Source organism: Scaptodrosophila lebanonensis, unplaced genomic scaffold, assembly GCF_003285725.1.
Source record: "Scaptodrosophila lebanonensis strain 11010-0011.00,11010-0021.00 unplaced genomic scaffold, SlebRS2 tig00000001-arrow-pilon, whole genome shotgun sequence".
Taxonomy (NCBI): domain Eukaryota; kingdom Metazoa; phylum Arthropoda; class Insecta; order Diptera; family Drosophilidae; genus Scaptodrosophila; species Scaptodrosophila lebanonensis.
The window spans coordinates 9,638,096-9,656,947 of NW_022060529.1; the positions used below are offsets into that span (position 1 = coordinate 9,638,096).

The window sequence follows — 18,852 nt, forward strand, 5'->3', positions numbered from 1 at the left end:
TAAACTGTGTGACATAACCGTTCGTGTGTGTAAGTTCGCCTGTGCACGAGTGTGCATAGATGTAGTTGTAAATATGTATTATACACACACACGTACGGGCATGATGTATGGCCGTGCGTTTGTGTGTGGGGCTATCAAGTTTGTGCGGTAAACTTTATGGTTGTACGTATGTCTGCACTAACAAGCCACAGCCACGCGTTTAACTAAGCATGAATGTAAATGTTTATATGTACATGTGTATATACAAGTATATATATATATATATATATATATATATATATATATATATATATATATATATATATATATATATATGTGTGTGTGTGTCCGACATTGTTGCAAAATGATTTTGAAAAACCATCAATAACTTAAATATAATGACAGTTTTCTACTTGTTGTGGCATTCTGCTCGTATCCAGACTTAGCCGTAAGTGGGACTAAGAGGATGTATAACTTAAACCATCTGCTCAAGCAGTCTGTGGAGATATGTAAATTGGATGCGCAGCTTATACACATACATACACGTACTATACATGCCCTCCTTGCGAACTCGCATACGTGTATGTGTACATAAGCATGAGCTCACATGTGAACGCTCTAATGTAATAACGTCAATCAAATTTACAACAATTTTGAAGTAACTTTTTTATATTTACATAAATATCAATTTTCTGCCAAAATCGACATGGTTGGAGTAACTTTATAACTGATCAAATTTAACAGTCACAAAATATATATACATAGCTATGCTCATACATGTCTAAATAAGCCTCAAGTAATCCGTTCATTTTTTGTATTAAGAAAACAACATTTTTTTTGCAAAATGGAACGCGGTGCATGTTAGGGTGGCATGTTAGTGTTTTATCAGAATTGTATTTCCGCTGCAAATTTTCCAATTCAAACTGCTGCACAGACTCCTGGGTGAGTGAGTTTTCGAGATACAAATGCAAGTGCTGCTTTTTACAAAAAGAGTCGATATTGCTATTCATGTTTCTCCTACACATTTGTCTTTAATTCCCCTATACATACGCAACATTTATTTAAAATTTTACAATATCTTTTGACGTGGTCGAAAGTCATGTCTAAAAAATGTTTCCTTCATATAATTATTATTATACCCTGTACCCGTAGGGTAAAAAGGGTATATTAGGTTTGTGCAAAGTATGTAACATACAGAAGGAAGCATCTCCGACCCCATAAAGTATATATATTCTGAATCAGCATGACGAGAGAAATCGATCTAGACATGTCCGTCCGTCTGTCCGTCCGTCTGTCCGTCTGGATGAACGCGAGGATCTCAGAAACTATAAAAGCTAGAATAACCAAAGTTTATTTTTTTTTTTTAATTTTCCCCCCCTTCCCCCGCTACAGAATTTCGTCAATAGCGCATTTTAAATGCTACCTAAACCAAACTTTGCACACATAATTTATAAATAAATATCTACTGTTGTTTAAAATTTTATTCAATTCTGTCAATTCTAAGAAAAGTTATTAGCGAAACAAATTCTCGCCAGTACAACCCCCACAAACTGCAGCAACAAGTTCGCTCATCTTCTTCCTCTTTTTGTTGCTGCTTTGGGCGCATATAACTTAGTGACGGAAGTTTACCTGGGTACAGGGTATTACACTGTCGGGCTTGCTCGACTGTAGCGTTCTCTCTTGTTTTTAAACCATAATTGATATAAAACTTCGAATAGTGCTATCAGTATAATGTATTTATATGGCGGACATACAAAGTTTTACAAGTATAATTAGATCTTTAAAATGATTGAAATTGCGACCTGAACTATATCATATAGCTGTCAGAGCAACCATGAATTGATCTTGGCAAGACAAACTTTTTTTTCGTAAAGCTGCTTTTAAATAGGCTTCCATGCACCGTGCTGTATTCCCAGACAGACAGAACCCAAATGGACTCACAAGTAAGCTCACAATTTTTCACTGGTATAATTTAGTTAAAAATTTCCATAGGCTTATGAAATGCCTAAACAAAAATTTAAGTTTCAAACGTAGGCTGCACTGGGTTTTTTGTCAGTGCATGTTTTTTTTATTGTTATTATTATTTAAATTTGTTTTTTTTTACCACCTTTTGTAAGGAATGGCCGCACAACTGTTGGACTCCGAAATTGCTGAACTTAAGAAAACATTCGATGTCGCCGATAAAGACGGCAATGGTACAATATCGGCGGAGGAGATGGCGATGTTAATGCGTTCCCTGGGTCTTGTTTTGACAGAGTCGGAAATTTATGATATTATCGACGATGTGGACTCTGATGGCGACCGCGAAATAAATTTTAATGAGTTTCTAACCGCAATGGCACCTAAACTCCAGAACATCGAGAGCGATGAAAATCTAAAGGCAGCCTTCGATGTATTTGATCGCGATGCCGATGGCGTATTCACATCTATGGATTTGCGGAGCATAATCACCACTGTCGGTGAGGTGGCCAGTGATGAGGATGTAAATGATCTCATCAGAGAGATGGACCTCAAAGGTAATGGTAAAATTGACTATCAAGAGTTTATAAATTATATCCGTTCGTCTACATAATGAGCATTTTGGCTGGAAACTGGCAAATTATATGTGAATTCTAAGATACGTGTATGTTGTATGTACTTTATGTCTAAAGCAGCTGTGTGTAGGTTTGAAAGAAGGCAGAATTTGCAGGGAATAAAATTTACCAAAATGAATTTGTAAAATATTTATTCTGCCGTTAGACGCTTGCTCTGTCAAAACTCGAATACCCAAGCTGAAAACCAAAAATTAATGGAGCAGCACGTTTCGTCCATTAAGTCTTACAGCTTTGCTTGCTGACTTTTTGTGCATGTGGCAAATGCTGTTCACACACACAGACATTGGCTAAGAGGAAAACACTCGGGCATACATGCAAAGTGTTGTGTAAACAAGTCAGTTACCAGTACGCATGGCCACATAAGTGTCGACGTTTAAAGTGTCGCCAACATCGCAAAAATCCCAACAATTGCAGGCGCTAAAAAAAATTTCCCAGAGCCAGCGCAAGGTGTGACAAAAAGTGGAATGTGCACGTGGATGTGTATGTCCAAGCTGCGGCGCTTCTTGAGGACACTTGCCGAAGATGAGCCAATTTAGCACCAATAGCAGGAATAGAATTTAATATAGACGTACCTTGAGTTGCCGTCGTCTAATGACAGCATAGCTTACTGTCCTCTTCACACTTTTCGCTCCCAAAGGATTATTTTTTACTCTTCCCCACTTAAGTGTACAGTTGGGGCGTACTCATTGAAAGGGTGAGTTAAAAAAAAAAAAATATATATATATATAAATTACAGACAGGTGAATGCAACACGCCGGTTGAGAACGGATTGCACTTCTCAGTTAGTTATGGCTTTTGCTGCTTCTAGCAGCGAATAAACGAGTTCATTTAGCTAATGGCTAGCACACGGTCAATGCGTTCAGAATGGACATTCGCCGCTTTTGCAGCTGCCCTTTAATGTGGATGCTCAGATATAAATGATACTGTCTCAGAGCTATTGCCAGCAAATCGGCGAAGAGGTCATACTATAGAGGAGAAAACAGTGTACCGAAAGCAAGAAACGGAACTGATGCAATACATCATTACAATTCGCAAGATTAAAAGCTGAGTGAGAAAATTTGATCAGCGCGTATTGACAGAACTTTTAAGATAAGATAAAATATAAAATAAACAAGTACATTATACAATGGACAATGTATAAAGGGGATGATAAAGTGTCAGTGTTGTTTTAGAAAGCATAATATACTACAGTTTCCAGTTTTAATTGGACGTAGTTGTATGTGGATTATTATTGTACGCAGCATTTTGTTAAAAAAATAACATGAGAAAGTCATTTTGTGATATTTCTTGTTAAACTATGAATGAAGTTCCTCCAGAATAGTATGCTTGGAATAATGTTATTTAATATGATATTTTTAAAAGAACCAAAATTGGTTGTTGTTTTTTCCTAGAGTTGCTTCAACATCCAGATTATGTATTTAAACTGATTGTCTACAGTTGTATCCTAGACTCTGTCTCATTTAAAGATATTGATATTAGGACTTACCTTGAAATTCTTTGCGCGCCGCACTGACCGACGTCACAATGTTGGCCACGTGACCGAGTACTGTGGCAAATAGCATTAGCCCGAATAATAATTGCAATATCACAAACACATATTCGCCCTTGGAGCGGGGTTTCGGCAGATCGCCGATTGTTGTTAGGGCCAGAGTACACCAATAATAGCTCTGCAGATACTGTTTGACCACATCGGCGGACTCGGAGTCGTGATAGACCCAGTTGCGTGAACCAAACCCGTTGTTTTTATGTATTATGTGGTAGAGACAGCCGTTCCAATGGAATATCACAAGCAGGTAGTGAATCAGCGCCGTTGAGCGAAACAGATTCGGATAGTTGGTGTGCCGCTCCGTGCGGTCCATAAAAGCCCAGAACCGATAGATCTTGACAAGGCGAAAGGAGCGCAGTATGGAGTTGAAGCCAATCGATAAATATAAAAAGTCCAGCGGCAGCAGGCACAGGCAGTCAATATAGAATATTGTTGAGTTCATGTAATGAGTGCGAAGCTTTAAGGCGTCTGTTTGCAGGACCCCATCCTCCAAATATCCGGTGCGAAAGTGAAAGAAAATGTCGATGAGATACAGAAAATCGGACAGATAGTCCAAGCAGAACCAGATAGCAATTGTGCGTCGATTGATCTCCTGGAACGCGAAACGGTAGATTATCACCCAAAAGTTGTAGAGGAAAGCCATTGAGACGACCATGGACCAATAATAGCACAGTCGCCCCGCTGGATCGAACACAAAGTGAAGCTTGCGCGCGGCTGTTGCAGCTCTTATTCGCTGCGAGGCAGTGCGGTGAGGCTTCTGATGATGCCCGTGTCCCGGGTGGTTATGGTGCGGTGGCCCGCCACCCGGGTTGTGTTGGTGGTGCGCGTGCGGATGGTGCGACACCGTCGATGCCGAGTGCTGTAGCTGGTATGGGTGGTGAGCCTGATGAGCAGAGGCGCTATGGTGCATCTGGTGCTGTGATGTCAGCGTGGCAGCGCTGGAGCGGGAGCGCGGGTAGCTGCCCAAAGAATATTAAATAAATAAATAATTGTGCTCACCTGGTGAGAGCTTCAATTTAAAAGTTTACTTACCGATCAGTGCCGTTGCAAAAGTTGCCACCGTACTGAGTGACGGGGTGCCCTAAAGGGGGGCCAACAGCACTGCTAGTACCCCCGACACTGACCAGTGTGTTGTCCTGCGAGCCGCGGCCCGTTGAGCGGTTCCAGGTGCCCAAGAGCGGCTGCTCGCCGCTCGCGGTTTTCAGACGTCCTCGCGACTTGTTGTGGCGTTGTTTGTTGTTCAGTAAATCCATTTCGGAGGCAGTGCTTACAGTGGCCATATGCGAGTTGGAGGCTCGTGAAACGCATGGTGTGGCTAGGGCCAGACTATCGTGCGAAGTAAAGAAACCTTGTTGCGAAACACTCTGCCCAAATTTAGGCTGGGACATGCCAAACTTTGGTCCTAGATCTGTAAAGGAAGATCACAAACATTAATCGAAACCATTTTGACTATGAATAGGGATATTTTGAGAGTAGGCAATCAAATTTAATTGAATCAGCCCATAGGCAACAGGACTTGTGGCAACTGTATGAGATGTGCAGCGCATGAAAAGGTGAGCCAAACACAAAATTGGGACACTATTTAAGTAAATATCCCACTCCAACACGCAAACAAACAGTCTTAGAGCAAGATAAAGAGAGAGAAAGAGATAGAGGGGGTGGGAGGATGAGAGAGGAAACACTCAAACAACAATGCGCCTTACCGAGAAAGCTCTGCCGATCGATTGAGAAGCGACGTAAGCTACCCAAGTCAATGAACTGCTCATCCCCCGCCATTGTTGGTGTGAGCGACAATTCGGTTGTGTGGAAGGCACCAGCCACACCACTGCCAGTACCGCTAGCTGCTGCGCTAGCACCACTCGTGCCACCCACTGTCAGATTTGTACACGTTGTGGCGCCACCCGCACTGCCGCCCATTCCGGCGCCCAAATAGCTCGCATTGCTCGCATAGAAGCTTCCATCCAGTTCGGCCATCTGCTGCTCATACGCAGTCAGCGGATTAATGGAACGCGAGCTGGGATCGCGATATAGCGGCCGCGGCGAGGGCATTAACGACGGATTTAACATGCCATTCAGTGAGAGACGCGGCTGCATTATTTCCGGGAAGCTGGCTCGAGCTTTTTGCAGCCCAGACATCTGTGTTTGGATTGCTGGTCGCGGTCTAGATGTTGATGTTGCTGTAGTTTTCGTTATTGTTGTTGCTGATGTGAATTGTGTTTGAATATTGATTTTATTTTTGTTGCTACCGCTATTGCTATTGTATATAGTATATTCGTTGCCGCTCTTCGTAGTATTTGTGCCACCAATTCTGAATTGACTACGACTGGACGCCTTCTCATGCTGCACTGGACCCGCACGACTCAACGACCGTTCATCAATATCAACAGAATCATCTGCAATAGCGCCATCATCGTCTTTTCCATCATTATCGTCGTCGGCATCTATTGCCGGAATACGACGCAAGTAAGCGATATGTGGCTTTGTCGTGGATGTGGACTTACACCGTTCAGCTTCAATAGCCGTGCATAGAATTTTAATTGAATTCATGATTGGGTTTTGATTGTTAATTATTGATTTTGTGTTTAATTTGTTAATTGGTTTTTTTTTGTTGATTTTTTTTTTTATGAGGCAGCGAAAAACAAGAAAAATGTGAGCACGTATTAATAATTGCAAAATTTCCAACAATAACATGAATGTTTATATTATGGACACTACGTACATTACGTACAACTTGGTGGTTTGTGGAGTGGTTCGCAACTATGCACACACATTTACATATATAAGCAACAACAGAGAGGGAGTGGAAGTGAGAGAGAGCGAGAGAGAGAGAGGGAGAGAGTGGAACTAACATATAGACTGGTCGGGGCGAACGAGAGCTATTTGGTGATTTTAGCTAATACCGAGTCTCGGGCATTTATAAATAACAACAACAACAACAACAACAACAGGAACAAGCTCCAAACAAAAATAGTATACTCGGTAATCTTACATATACATGGTACATATATAGATACCTATTAGGTACACGTGACTTGAGATGGTGGTGCGTGTAAGGACGTGCATTGGTGTTAGGTGAGTTTGGATTGCGAATGCCTAAGATCGGCAAACTAGTGCCAGTCAACTGACTGCTAGATGTGCTAATGCAGAATAAATGTGAACAAAACATGCAAGAAATATGTATTAATAAATTACACCATCCATTGGCACCCGTAAGGATGTAAGTGTATTTTTATTTCACTGGCTCTCTATTCCTATATTCCTCCCTCAATGATCAATAATTCAAAGTCACGCTTTTGAGCTTACATTCCCCATAGTTTCATCTATTTATTTGAAAAGGATTCAATGTTGACACGCCTAACTTCTAAAGTAAATACGCATGGGCGAAAAGAATCGAACGAAAAAAACCGGATGGCGAGGAAAGTATATTGCCAACAGACAAGCGAACAACGATTAGCACTTGGCTGCCATTTCAAGTGACTCAGCGAAGACAAAGAACACAACTAAGACATGGAATGCTATTTATTTTCATTTCTCGAACTTGGACTTAACATCCTCATATACACTTGAAAAGGGTATGCTAATTTTAAGAACGCTCTGATCTCACAACTCGAATGTGTCTCAGGATTGAAGATAAAATATATGGGTAACCTTTTTACGAACCGTTGGAACCATAGCGTACTCATATATGCAGAACCGTGGAAATTTCATATGCGTTTTTTATAAATGTATCCCACATTTTAAAAGTTATAAGATTTGCAGGCTTTTCAAATTCCGTTTCATGTTAAACGGTTAAATATGAATGGCATTAAATAAAATTATCCTAACAAATTTATTGTTTTTATTTTTATTAATATGTGATTTCTACTGCGGTTCCTAAACTTCAGAAATAGCTGACATATTTTCAGTCCTTGTAGCTACAAATAATCCACATTCTGTATGCAAATCAAATATTTGTACAAAGAATTCAACACGTCAGCATTATAGAGTATACTCAATAGTTTGTGAGGTTCTTAGCCAAAGAAAATAATGAATTATTGTATTTTATAAAAGGTTTCTATTGAGTCAACTTTAAGCAAGGGTATGCAATTTTCGGCACAACGAGGTAGTCTTTTTTTCTTATTTTATCTTGAAGCTCTTTGCCAGCTTGTGCGCCAGCCAATTGGTAATACCAACTCGTACCTATTAACCTCATTCCATGCGTTATCCATTGATTAATTGCAATACGATTTTAATTATTGCTGCCCTAGCTGCCATCACCATTGTATGTACTTGTAAGCGTTCTTGTAATTCAATTAGTACCAATGGCGAAAAACCGGTTCCGCGAGTACTGAGTTTTTAATTAATTTGCAGAGAATGTGACTTATAAAGGTTGCCCCTTAATGTACGTGTGTATAGATTAAGAGTGTATGTGGAGGTGAATATAGGACTTTTTACTTTGTCCAATGCACCTATTGCACAATACATTCTAATTAATTAACTCTTAATAGCATACACAAATCAAGCGACGTTCTATATTAAATATTCAATGCCATTTCTTAAACATACACAACAGCAGACTAGGATCAAGTGACATTCCAACGCAGACTGGGAAATAGGCGGTCCTTGTCAGTTCTGGTCCGTCTCAATGTTACCGCAATAAATTAGACTGGCTAATACATTTTTAATACCTTGCCGTGTTTCTGCGTCAGACCATGAGTGGCATTAGAAACTCGTCCTTAATGCTTTGACTGTGCACAGGTAATTTTAGAGTAAGACCTTGAAAGCCACTATATTTCAGTGTATCACAATATTAATTAATAAATGTAAGCTTTACCAAAATTAGCCCCCAAATGAAAAAACTGTTGTAATCAATCATAGACGAGTGCTGCTGGGATCATAGAATTATATTTTTAAACACACCTGCCCTTTTGAACGCACATACGTCTACGAAAAAAACTCTGCAAAAAGGTAAAATTTCTTCATAAATATTTCACTTGCAAACTGCTTTAAATAGACTATACAGACTATGTGATTACCATAAAGATGTCATAGCCAGCTGACTGTTGACCTCATAATTTGATTAATGTAGAATAATGGAACCTAAGATATCACACTCGTAATGAAATGACATATTGCCGACTCTAAGTGCCTTTTATACACATCGTTAGTAAAAGAGGATAAATCAAAATTTGCAAGTCAGAAATCAAGACAAATGGCTGATTTTATTTGTAACTTATTTGTTTAAGTTGCACAATTTAGTAAATAATACATTCATTTTTTAAGGCTAATCGCAGGTAACTTTCCTTCTGTATCTATATACATACATATGTATTATACATGTGCCGTGTGGGTGCCGACGCGACTACGCACTAATTTTGCAGAAATAATCTTGGCACTGTTTAATTTAACTAATAGTTGAGTGTCATTTATTTAAACTTTGTTTTCTTGTTGTCTTCGCCCTTTTCTTCCATGCCCCGCGCTTGTGGCACAGATTGTTGCGTCAGCCAGTTTCGGTCTGCAGCCTGAGCCTTAGATAAAAAATGAAAAATCTGCGGTTTAATGTGCGATACTTTGTCATGGCCAACCGCCCCGCCACTGTTGACGTTGCCGTTGCCCCGTTGCCGTAGCCGTAGCCGGTGCCGTAGCCGGTGCCGTAGCCGGTGCCAGTGCCCCGGAAACTTGTGGATAACTTGTTCAAAAGTTCAACAAAGCACTCGAGTTGCGGGCGCACCATGAATTGTCAATAAATTTTCTAGCTGCAAATCATCGCTGTTTCCGTTAGCCGTTGGCCGCTCGCCGTTGGCAACCGTTGTCATTGCTCTGTCAAAGCCAGAACTGGCGGTACAAGCTGGTCAGAATGTGGTGCGATCGGTTAAAATCATCAGTATATAGTATGCTTATGTATAGTATGTGCGTAACAATTATGCTCTGCAACAGCTGCGACGACCGCACCAAATGAAAATATTTGCAAAACTACGAATGGGTGGACGGAGTAGTGGAGTGGAGGACGGCCAGTGGGGCAGGCTTGGTTTCTCAAGTTAAGCAACATACTTTGACAAAACTTTTGAGCCAAAACTTAATTCAAAACTTGCTTCAGCTTGCAGACGGTTGATGCAGTTAAGGGTTGGGTGGCCTGAGCCAAAAAAAAAAAAAACACTTTAAAACTGAAATGATGGAAAAAGAAAGTCACGCAATAAAACATGAGAAAAAGCCAACACCATTTTATGAGCTTCTGGGGAAAAAGAACGTACCAGATATAAAATTCTTTAACAAAAAATAAAGAATAAGTCTATCTTTCTATTAACTATCTTTAATCTTTTTATATTAATGACAGTCTATGTAGAGGAAAAACTCATTTTAATATTTTTATTGACAAGTATTAATTTTCCAGGGAAAATACTCAAAGAAGGCAAGAAGTTGGGGGTTAAATGATTCTATACTATTCTTCTCCCCTCCGAAATTTTACCACAACGCCATCCCACTTCCACTTTTGCCCCACTCTTGAGATTTTTTAAAACTGTCAAACACAAAAATTTATTTGTATACACTTAAAATGAGACTTCAATACTTTTTTATTGTAGCGACGACCCTGCCTGCATTTCTTTTGGCTCATAGAAGTACCACAGACCTCGAAGCATACACAGGAAAAAAACATTTACCGTACAATGCCCTACATCATCGCTCCAAACGTGTCTCCACGCCATACAAGTCTGAAAAGACAGACCATCTGGCCAAGTTTTGTGTGTCTATACGTTCCCGAACACCACGAAAATACTTTGGAGACAATCATTATTGCGGCGGCAGTATCATCTCGTCCACATTTGTGCTGACTGCTGCCCACTGCACCATGGAGTAAGTATCAGGCACCGGCTTAGAATTTCTCGCTACTTACTCTTTTGTAGCAAGCGCAAGATTATGCATCGAGCTCGAGTACTACTGATAGTGGCTGGAACTCCGAACCGTCTCAAGTTCATTAAGGGTCAGTCGGTGAACGTGCCTGTGAAGAAGCTGTTTGTCCCTAAAAACTTCACCATGCACAATACCAATAACATTGCACTCATCAAACTGGCTGAGGCACTGCCCAGTGATAATCCACACATTGGTATCATCGACCTGCCCAAAGCACAGCCTGCTTTCAACATCAACTACACAGTTCTGGGTTGGGGACGGGTCTATAAGGTGAATATAGATATATTTTGATACTTGATGAATACAACTAGCTGTGATCACAAAACTGGCATGCAGGGCGGTCCACTGGCCTCCTCGATATTGCACATCGATGTGGAGTTGCTAGCACGGGAGGAGTGTGCCAAAATGCTGAAGACTTTCAAGCCCGAGATGATGTGTGCTGGTAACTTGGGCAATGACCTGGACGAGAATCCTTGTGCTGGCGATACTGGCGCTCCCATGATCTTCAACGATACTGTGTACGGTGTTGTGTCCTATCGGATTGGTTGTGGCTCCATAACACAACCATCCGTCTACACCAACGTATTTGAGCACCTGGAGTGGATTGAAGAAGTTATGTCGCGAGGAATACGTCATTTGTCAGTTTCCGTGTTCAGCTATTTGCTTTTACTTTTGACAGTTTTTCAATTCAAATTTCAGTAATAATATCTAAAAGTCCTAGTCAACTGGGCGCCAGAGCTCTAATCCCAAATACAAATAAGTCAGACCAAGTAGCAATGCATTTTTCTCAATTATTTGTGTTCTTGCAGATTCTCCTGCTACTGCCGTTGCTGATTTACTGCCACAGTGATGAGAGTGATATTATGTTTGCCAGCCTCGCACCCTTGCGACGGCAGAAGCGCATTGCAGAGGGCTATCCTACCCGTTCGAATTTGCGCACATCCGTCGTATCCTTGCGCTCGCGTGCCCCTCAAGCCTACTTCGGTGACAATCACTTTTGTTGCGGCGTTCTGTTAACCGAGCGGTTTATAGTAACAGCGGCGCAATGCTTGACATTGTGAGTAGAATACTTTTCAAAAGATCACCTAATGGCCACTTATCCTTTGCCTTCTAGGCAGAACAAGAGACTAAGGCGACCCCGGGAAATCATGATAGTAATGGGTTCTATTATGCGGCTTAATCAAACACGCAAAACGATCGTAACTCAGATCAACTACGCTGGGGTGCACATAAACTACACAATGAACAACTACAACGACATTGGATTAATCCGACTAATTTCGCCCATTCCCAAAAACCATCCACGCATAGATCTAGTGCCGGCGACGCTACAAAGTCCACCCTATGGCAGTAGATGCTTAGCCATGGGCTGGGGCCGTATTTTCAAGGTAAGGTGGTAAGCGAACTGTAGCTTCCGTCATTTGTTTTTGTATTTTTTCACTTGGCGCGCAGGATGGTCCAGTAGCTGCTACATTGGCTAGTATTGAGGTGGAGTTATATCATCCAGGAAAATGTCGAGACCTTTTGCAGTACTATAGCCCAGAAATGTTGTGCGCAGGTAATCCCGGTAACGTGGTGCCCGAAGGCCCCTGTCCGGGCGACACTGGTGGTCCACTCTTTTGCAACAACTCGCTAATTGGCGTTGTTTCGTATACAATAGGATGCAGCAAAGAGGACACACCAACCGTTTACACAGCTATCTGGCACCATTTCAATTGGCTTGAAAAACAAATCGATCGCGGTGGTCAAACAAAAAGGCACACAGAGCTTAAGCCCACATTAGTCGTAATTCTAGTTGGCTTTGTATATGTTATGTAACATTATATTAGAGTGTTTTTCCTTTCTTAATTCTATACTACATTCCATAACTTATTTTAATTTTTTGTAAATATCCAAAATAAGTTTTTTAATTATAAATTTTCACAATTTTGTGGTGAACATAAACGACCAATTAAATCTGTTATTCCAAAGCCTTATCGTTTTCAACTTTAGAAGCCATCATTGCACGATTGACAACATTCAAGATTAGAAAAATAAATTTGCAATATAACATTTAAAAAAATTACCTACCAAGCCAGAAAAAACACACGTTTACATGTATATCTAAATTTTATCTATTTTGCTCAACGAAATTTCCAAATGGGGAATTTTAGATCTCTTTTGTTTTTAGAATTACCCATTAGTTGAGAGTGTTTTTTGTTTTTATATTAAACTTTCTATTTAGTATACCAATCGATGCAGGACATTTCTTAAAGAGATTTATTCTGATATGACGCTCTTTTGTTACTTACGACTGTATATATGTATACATTCAAGTATATCTGCGCCAATTTCAGTAATGGATATAATTGTCGTTGAGACGCATGCCGCGTGCCGTAAGCAAACTCAAAATGGTGGAATTAATGGGAATAACTTCACTTAATTAAACGACGTGCAAAGAAAAGAAGGTGCAACAGCTTCGTATATCACTCATACGCCACGTTCTGCGCATGAATGAGTAATGAGGCGCATGTCATCTGCCTCAGCATTCACTTAAATAAGAAATGTGTGCCTGCGAGTCAGTGTGTCGTATTAACTTGTGTGCTTCTCCTAAAGAGTGCAAATAAATGGAAAACGACGTATTGTAGATGAAAACGGAATATAAGCGGAAAAAGTTGTGACATCAGATCCGCCATTTATATTGCAATAATCCAATCATTATCAACAATAGGAAATCCAACACTTACAGTTTTTTAGTTGAGTTTTAGTTTAAATGCTCCTCTCTGCACATAGCTGGCAAATAAAATTTGCACCAACGTATATTTAATATATTAGACACAACTATTATTGCACACATTTTTGTTTAAGTACATTGATCGAAACGTTCATATTTCCTGCTAAGATAACGACATATATATACAATTTTCAGAAGAAAAGAATATGTTAATCATATAAGCAGAAGTTTCTCATCCCAAGATGACAAAATCCTCATATTATCTGTAGTCGTGAAGACTGACACTCAAAGTTTCTAAAAATCTCTATATCTTTCTCGCCTTTAAAGTCCTAAAGGATTGACACTTTAAAGTTTATTTTCAGCGAGAGCGATTCCCGGACTGGCTAATACATTTTCTATTATTGGTTTTACAATTGTCTTATTCTTTTACACTCCTAATAGATTTTCTGCATTATCTATCTTTGATTTTAAAAACTTTTCATCAGTGGTTGTTTGAATTTGAACTTATAAGTATTTAATAAATGTATGTTGTTGATCTTAAGGGCTATGTCATGTGTATGTTTTTAAGTGTGTATGTGAGTCAAAGCCACCTTTATATTGTACAACTATTAATTTTAGGAACAAAAGTTTGCACAAACAACTGCAGAGAAGCTGAATAAAAAGCAGGACTCTCATTTGTTCGAACTAATGCTGATTACATTAACATTAAGCTTTTAAAATGCACAACCTTTTTCAACATTTACTCCAGTAGCCGGACAGACCACACGCAGCGCTGCAAAATGGCGGAACAGTTGTGGTTGGTGGTCCACATTGACATTGAGTGACAAATCCACGGAACTTCGCAGCTTGTGGCAGCCAATTACTTGTGAAGCAGCTGCTGCCTGCCCGCATTAAACTGCATCCACAAACTAAATATTCAGGTACACAGTATACATATGTATCTGTACCTAGTTTTCTCCTACGGTAATATCTCAATTACCCCTGCAATATAGAGCTAATTAGTTAGGGCTGCACTGTTCATTTTGAATGACATTTAGTGCATTACATAAATTATATTTAATTACGTCATTAAAGTACATATACTAGCATATGCCGTTTGACAAACTCATTTCTGACTTGGCAGAAATACACTTTAATGACATCTTATGCCAAGCAGGTATTAGTTTTTAACGAAAAATGAAATCTACATCTGCAACTTTAATAGAAAATACTTCACTACGCTTAAGAAATAAATATGATATTTTAGCTACTTAGTGGTTAATTTATTAATAATCGTATGTGTATATAACGAACTTTAAAGAGTAAAAGTAAGATTGCCTCTAATAAATATTTATACTCATACATGATGTTGTAGAGTTTCTGTTGCACAAAAAATCAATTCGGTATTCTACAAGGCTTTTCTCAAAACTGCCAACACAAGTAAATACCTTGGTTTTCGACTATATTCAGCTAATTTGATGCTGCTATTGTCGCTATTGCACAACTACCTTAATGATTAGACATTTCCCGAATCTGCTCTATAAAATAATCAAGATGGAAACGAACACTCAACTCATCATCCTTCGCATCCCTTGGGTATACGCTATGAAATGAGTCTTTCAGAGTTTTGGTAAAAAGTGCCCTTCTTCACTGGAGACTATCAAGTGAATGCTGCCACACCAACATCAACGTAGTAGCAAACGATGCGACTTGGCGATGAAAGCATTTAATGCACAGCAGCCAAGCTAATTCATGGCGATGCAAAGGTTTAGTTCAGCATCGTGTTTTATGTGTTGCTTTTTCTACAGATATATATGTACTATTATATATGTATGTATGTATATGTATGTACTATATATGTAGGAGCATGTAAGTCTGAGTCTCGGCCTGTCTGGCAGCCGCATGTGGCAGCCATATGAATGGCTGATGAGCATGCCACTCACTCACACACATCCACTCACACCAACACACAGATACGCACTGTCGGGATCATGTTGTTGCTGTTTTGTTTAGCGCATATTTATTTTGTAAAACCAAGGCATTTGCACTAAAGATACATGGCACTGCTTGAAGTATGCAATGACAGCTCGACATACCAACAGTACCACTTACACACCTATGTGACACTAATAGCAAGACTAGCATAACTTTCTATATACATGTATTAGGTATGTGCGCGAACAACCTCAAATAAAATATACTACGAGTAGTACACCACAAAAAGTTGAAATGTTATAACGACAATGAAACGGGTTATAAAAAAAATTACCAATTGTAAATGAGTGAAAAAATTTGATAGCTTGTAGCATCATAATTTTAAAAAATTTACATGTGATATCGCCTTCTTTCTGCTCGCATAAAATTAACAGTTTACATTCGATTAAAAAAAAAACAGATGATCAGATTCCATAATATAGAAATAAATATTATAAATGCAAAGTAAGAACAGTTTTGCTTTACATCGATCATATTATCTTGCCGGAAAATTAAATAAAATTTTAAATCTAATATGCTAAAAAGAATCATTTTATTGGTGATGTTTTTTTCACGCGCACAACTCTAGCACGTTTTTACAGGTGCATGTATACACACATATATGTACATGTTGTGGCAAATGTCAATACTGCTGCATCTAAATGTATCTGTGTGTTTGTGTGTGTACGTTTGTTTTCTCGAATGTAGTGCATTTCGTTATGAGCTTAGCAGTCTTATAAATGTTTGCATATTTGTTTGTGAGAGCATTTGCCCTCGACAGGGCAGCATCCATCCTCATTGTGAATGTTGCTACTGAGGGTATTTATTAAATATTTCCTGCTGAACTGCACTGCTATGTAACCTTTTGGAGCAACGGGTGCCTGTAAGTATTAGTATATAGCAATTGCAGACAAAGCACCTACATATGCATACATAAATATACATATACTATATATAGTATATATAAGAAGCTTGAACCGTTTTCGAGTAACTGGTAACTTCTATAATGGATTCGGGCTAAAAATATGCTGCGAGGACATTTTAAGGGCACTCCCATCATATATTTAACCGCCTGTCTATTCTATCTATATGTATATAAAGACGCACATTTGTGTGTATTTGCCAAGGACTTACAAATTAAGCTAATTTAGTTGGGAAGTAAGCACTTAGTAGCCAGTAAATGGAAAGCAAAAGGCAACAACTTCTGAGCTGTAGCTGAAAATATTAATAGCAAAACGGTAATAAGAAAAAACACATTTCAGCTTATGATTAAATATTCTTGATTTGAATGCTGTTTGGCCAATTATTGCAATTTTTGTTTATATATTTACTATATTCATGGAAATTATAAAAATATTTTTAACTGTATATGCATTTTATTTATTATACTAAATAGCCAGTTTATTTATTACATTTCTTGTTTACTCAATGACAGAAACTTCATTAAACTAAACTAGTTTTTATTTATTATTAATATTTTCTAGAAATTTGTTGATTGGTGATTAACTGTTTGCCATTCGGCGCACAAAAAGCTTAATATTTTAGATGGCTTGCATTGCTGAATTTATTATTAACGAGCAATTTGAAGCATTCATAAACATTAAATATAGAAGGCATAATCAAAATATAAAAGTCTGGATAAAATACTTTATAAAGCATAACGTATCCCACCCAGATGGGCATGTTTTTTCTCATTAGTTCTTAAATTTCCTGGTTGATTACCAATCTTTTAATAAAAACAGAATATAAAACATAAAGATTTCTACAAAGCACCTGATAAAGATTAAATTAAAAACGTTAATGACCAAAACCATAAATGTTCATACAACCACTGCAGGATTAGCAAAGGCAAAGGCAGAGGCAACAGGAGAGCCAACCACAGAGGATATACACAAAATTTTCTGCATGAGGTGTGGTGTATGACTATGCGTATGCGTAGGCAAAAGAGCAAAAGGGGATATGACAGGCATAAAGCGAAATGGCACGGAAATGTCCATTATGGCCCAGGCAAGCGTGGGGACAGTGAAAAATCGGGTCCCTGTCAAGTGCGGAAATTCGGCAGCAAGCTTCTAACGAGCATCAGCCGAAATATGTGCCAGAGTGACATATTAAATAATTTTAAGCAAAAATTATATACCATTAAGCTGGCCAAATAGAATCAACGCCTAGAGCGATAACACACAGTACAATTGTCGTGGCATAAGCAAAAGCAATAACGATGTATAAACTTATTGTTTACGACGTGCCTAGTGCGACGTCAGCGCTGTTTTTCTTATTACTCAGTTCTACAAAAGAATATATAAACAGACTTCATTTTTTTTTTGCTTTCATACACAGTCGAAAAAGAAACATCTTTAGGTTTTTCGTCTTTTAAACGCAATCGAGAATTGTAAGCGTATTCCTGCATACTATTTGGAAAACATACTTATGGTTAGATTCAGATGTGACTTTCGCAAAACATTTTGTGACACATTGCGTACATTTTTTTCGCGCTGTGTAATGAAACATGCAAGATGGGCGATAGCGTGTGGCATCAACACGCACAGTCGTCTGTCTGAAACACACACATACACGTGCACGCAGTTAACAGCAATTGTGCCAAACGGCACAGCGCTCTACACATGGCTTGTAATTTTGGCCAACACATTTGGCCAACATACATAGTTCCACAAGTGTGTGAGTCGCTTTGTGCAGGAAGCAACTTAATAAGTGACAGCCGCTGCCACAGCCTACCCTGACGTGAAGTACGTACCCCCACATACATACTTGTATGTACATATATGCTTGTACGTGACGTGATTAGGTAAAACCCTATAAGTGGCAGCCGGCATGTCAAGGGAAGGGCTTAGACTTTAATTGGCGACATCCAAAAGTCCCAAATCAATGTGACAATTGTGAAAAATGGCTCACTCTGATTTTTCATTAAGTCATGCACTAAAACATTGCTCAGTTGACTTGAGCTTTGCTTAGTTGTATAATTTCAATTATGAATAATACCAAATAATACATTAAATACATTCATTATTCAGCGACGACATTTAAGCTTGAATGTACCTAAAAAACACACAAATGTGTAAATGTAGATTAATATTAAAATTTGGTAAGCGTTTCAATTACAATCATTCAAAACTATGTGCCAGCTTGACAAAATTTATTTTTGCAATACATAAACACATGAC

The 18,852-nt window shown here is 38.9% G+C and overlaps 2 protein-coding genes across 2 annotated transcripts in view; one reads left to right on the forward strand and one right to left on the reverse strand.

The window, feature by feature from the left end:
• Positions 1-18,852, reverse strand: part of LOC115620772 — a 79,660-nt gene that overhangs the window by 11,340 nt on the left and 49,468 nt on the right. The window contains exons 4-6 of the mRNA XM_030514183.1: positions 5,823-6,597; positions 5,152-5,527; positions 4,060-5,078 (exon numbers count right to left, since the gene is read on the reverse strand). Coding sequence (XP_030370043.1) covers positions 4,060-5,078; positions 5,152-5,527; positions 5,823-6,597 — 2,170 coding nt within the window. The remainder of the gene's footprint in view (positions 1-4,059; positions 5,079-5,151; positions 5,528-5,822; positions 6,598-18,852) is intronic.
• Positions 10,583-11,780, forward strand: LOC115620782 (trypsin-3). The gene is made up of 3 exons (XM_030514195.1): positions 10,583-10,950; positions 11,001-11,277; positions 11,344-11,780. Exons 1-3 carry the CDS (start codon positions 10,652-10,654, stop codon positions 11,707-11,709), a joined length of 942 nt encoding a protein of 313 aa, XP_030370055.1. The 5' UTR covers positions 10,583-10,651; the 3' UTR covers positions 11,710-11,780.

Excerpts from the sequence above, each read along its gene's own strand:
- LOC115620782 (XM_030514195.1), top strand. The coding sequence starts at position 10,652 with ATGAGACTTCAATACTTTTTTATTGTAGCGACGACCCTGCCTGCATTT. Across the intron at positions 10,951-11,000 it reads GCTGCCCACTGCACCATGGA|CAAGCGCAAGATTATGCATC; the intron begins GTAAGTATCAGG and ends ACTCTTTTGTAG. Across the intron at positions 11,278-11,343 it reads GTTGGGGACGGGTCTATAAG|GGCGGTCCACTGGCCTCCTC; the intron begins GTGAATATAGAT and ends ACTGGCATGCAG.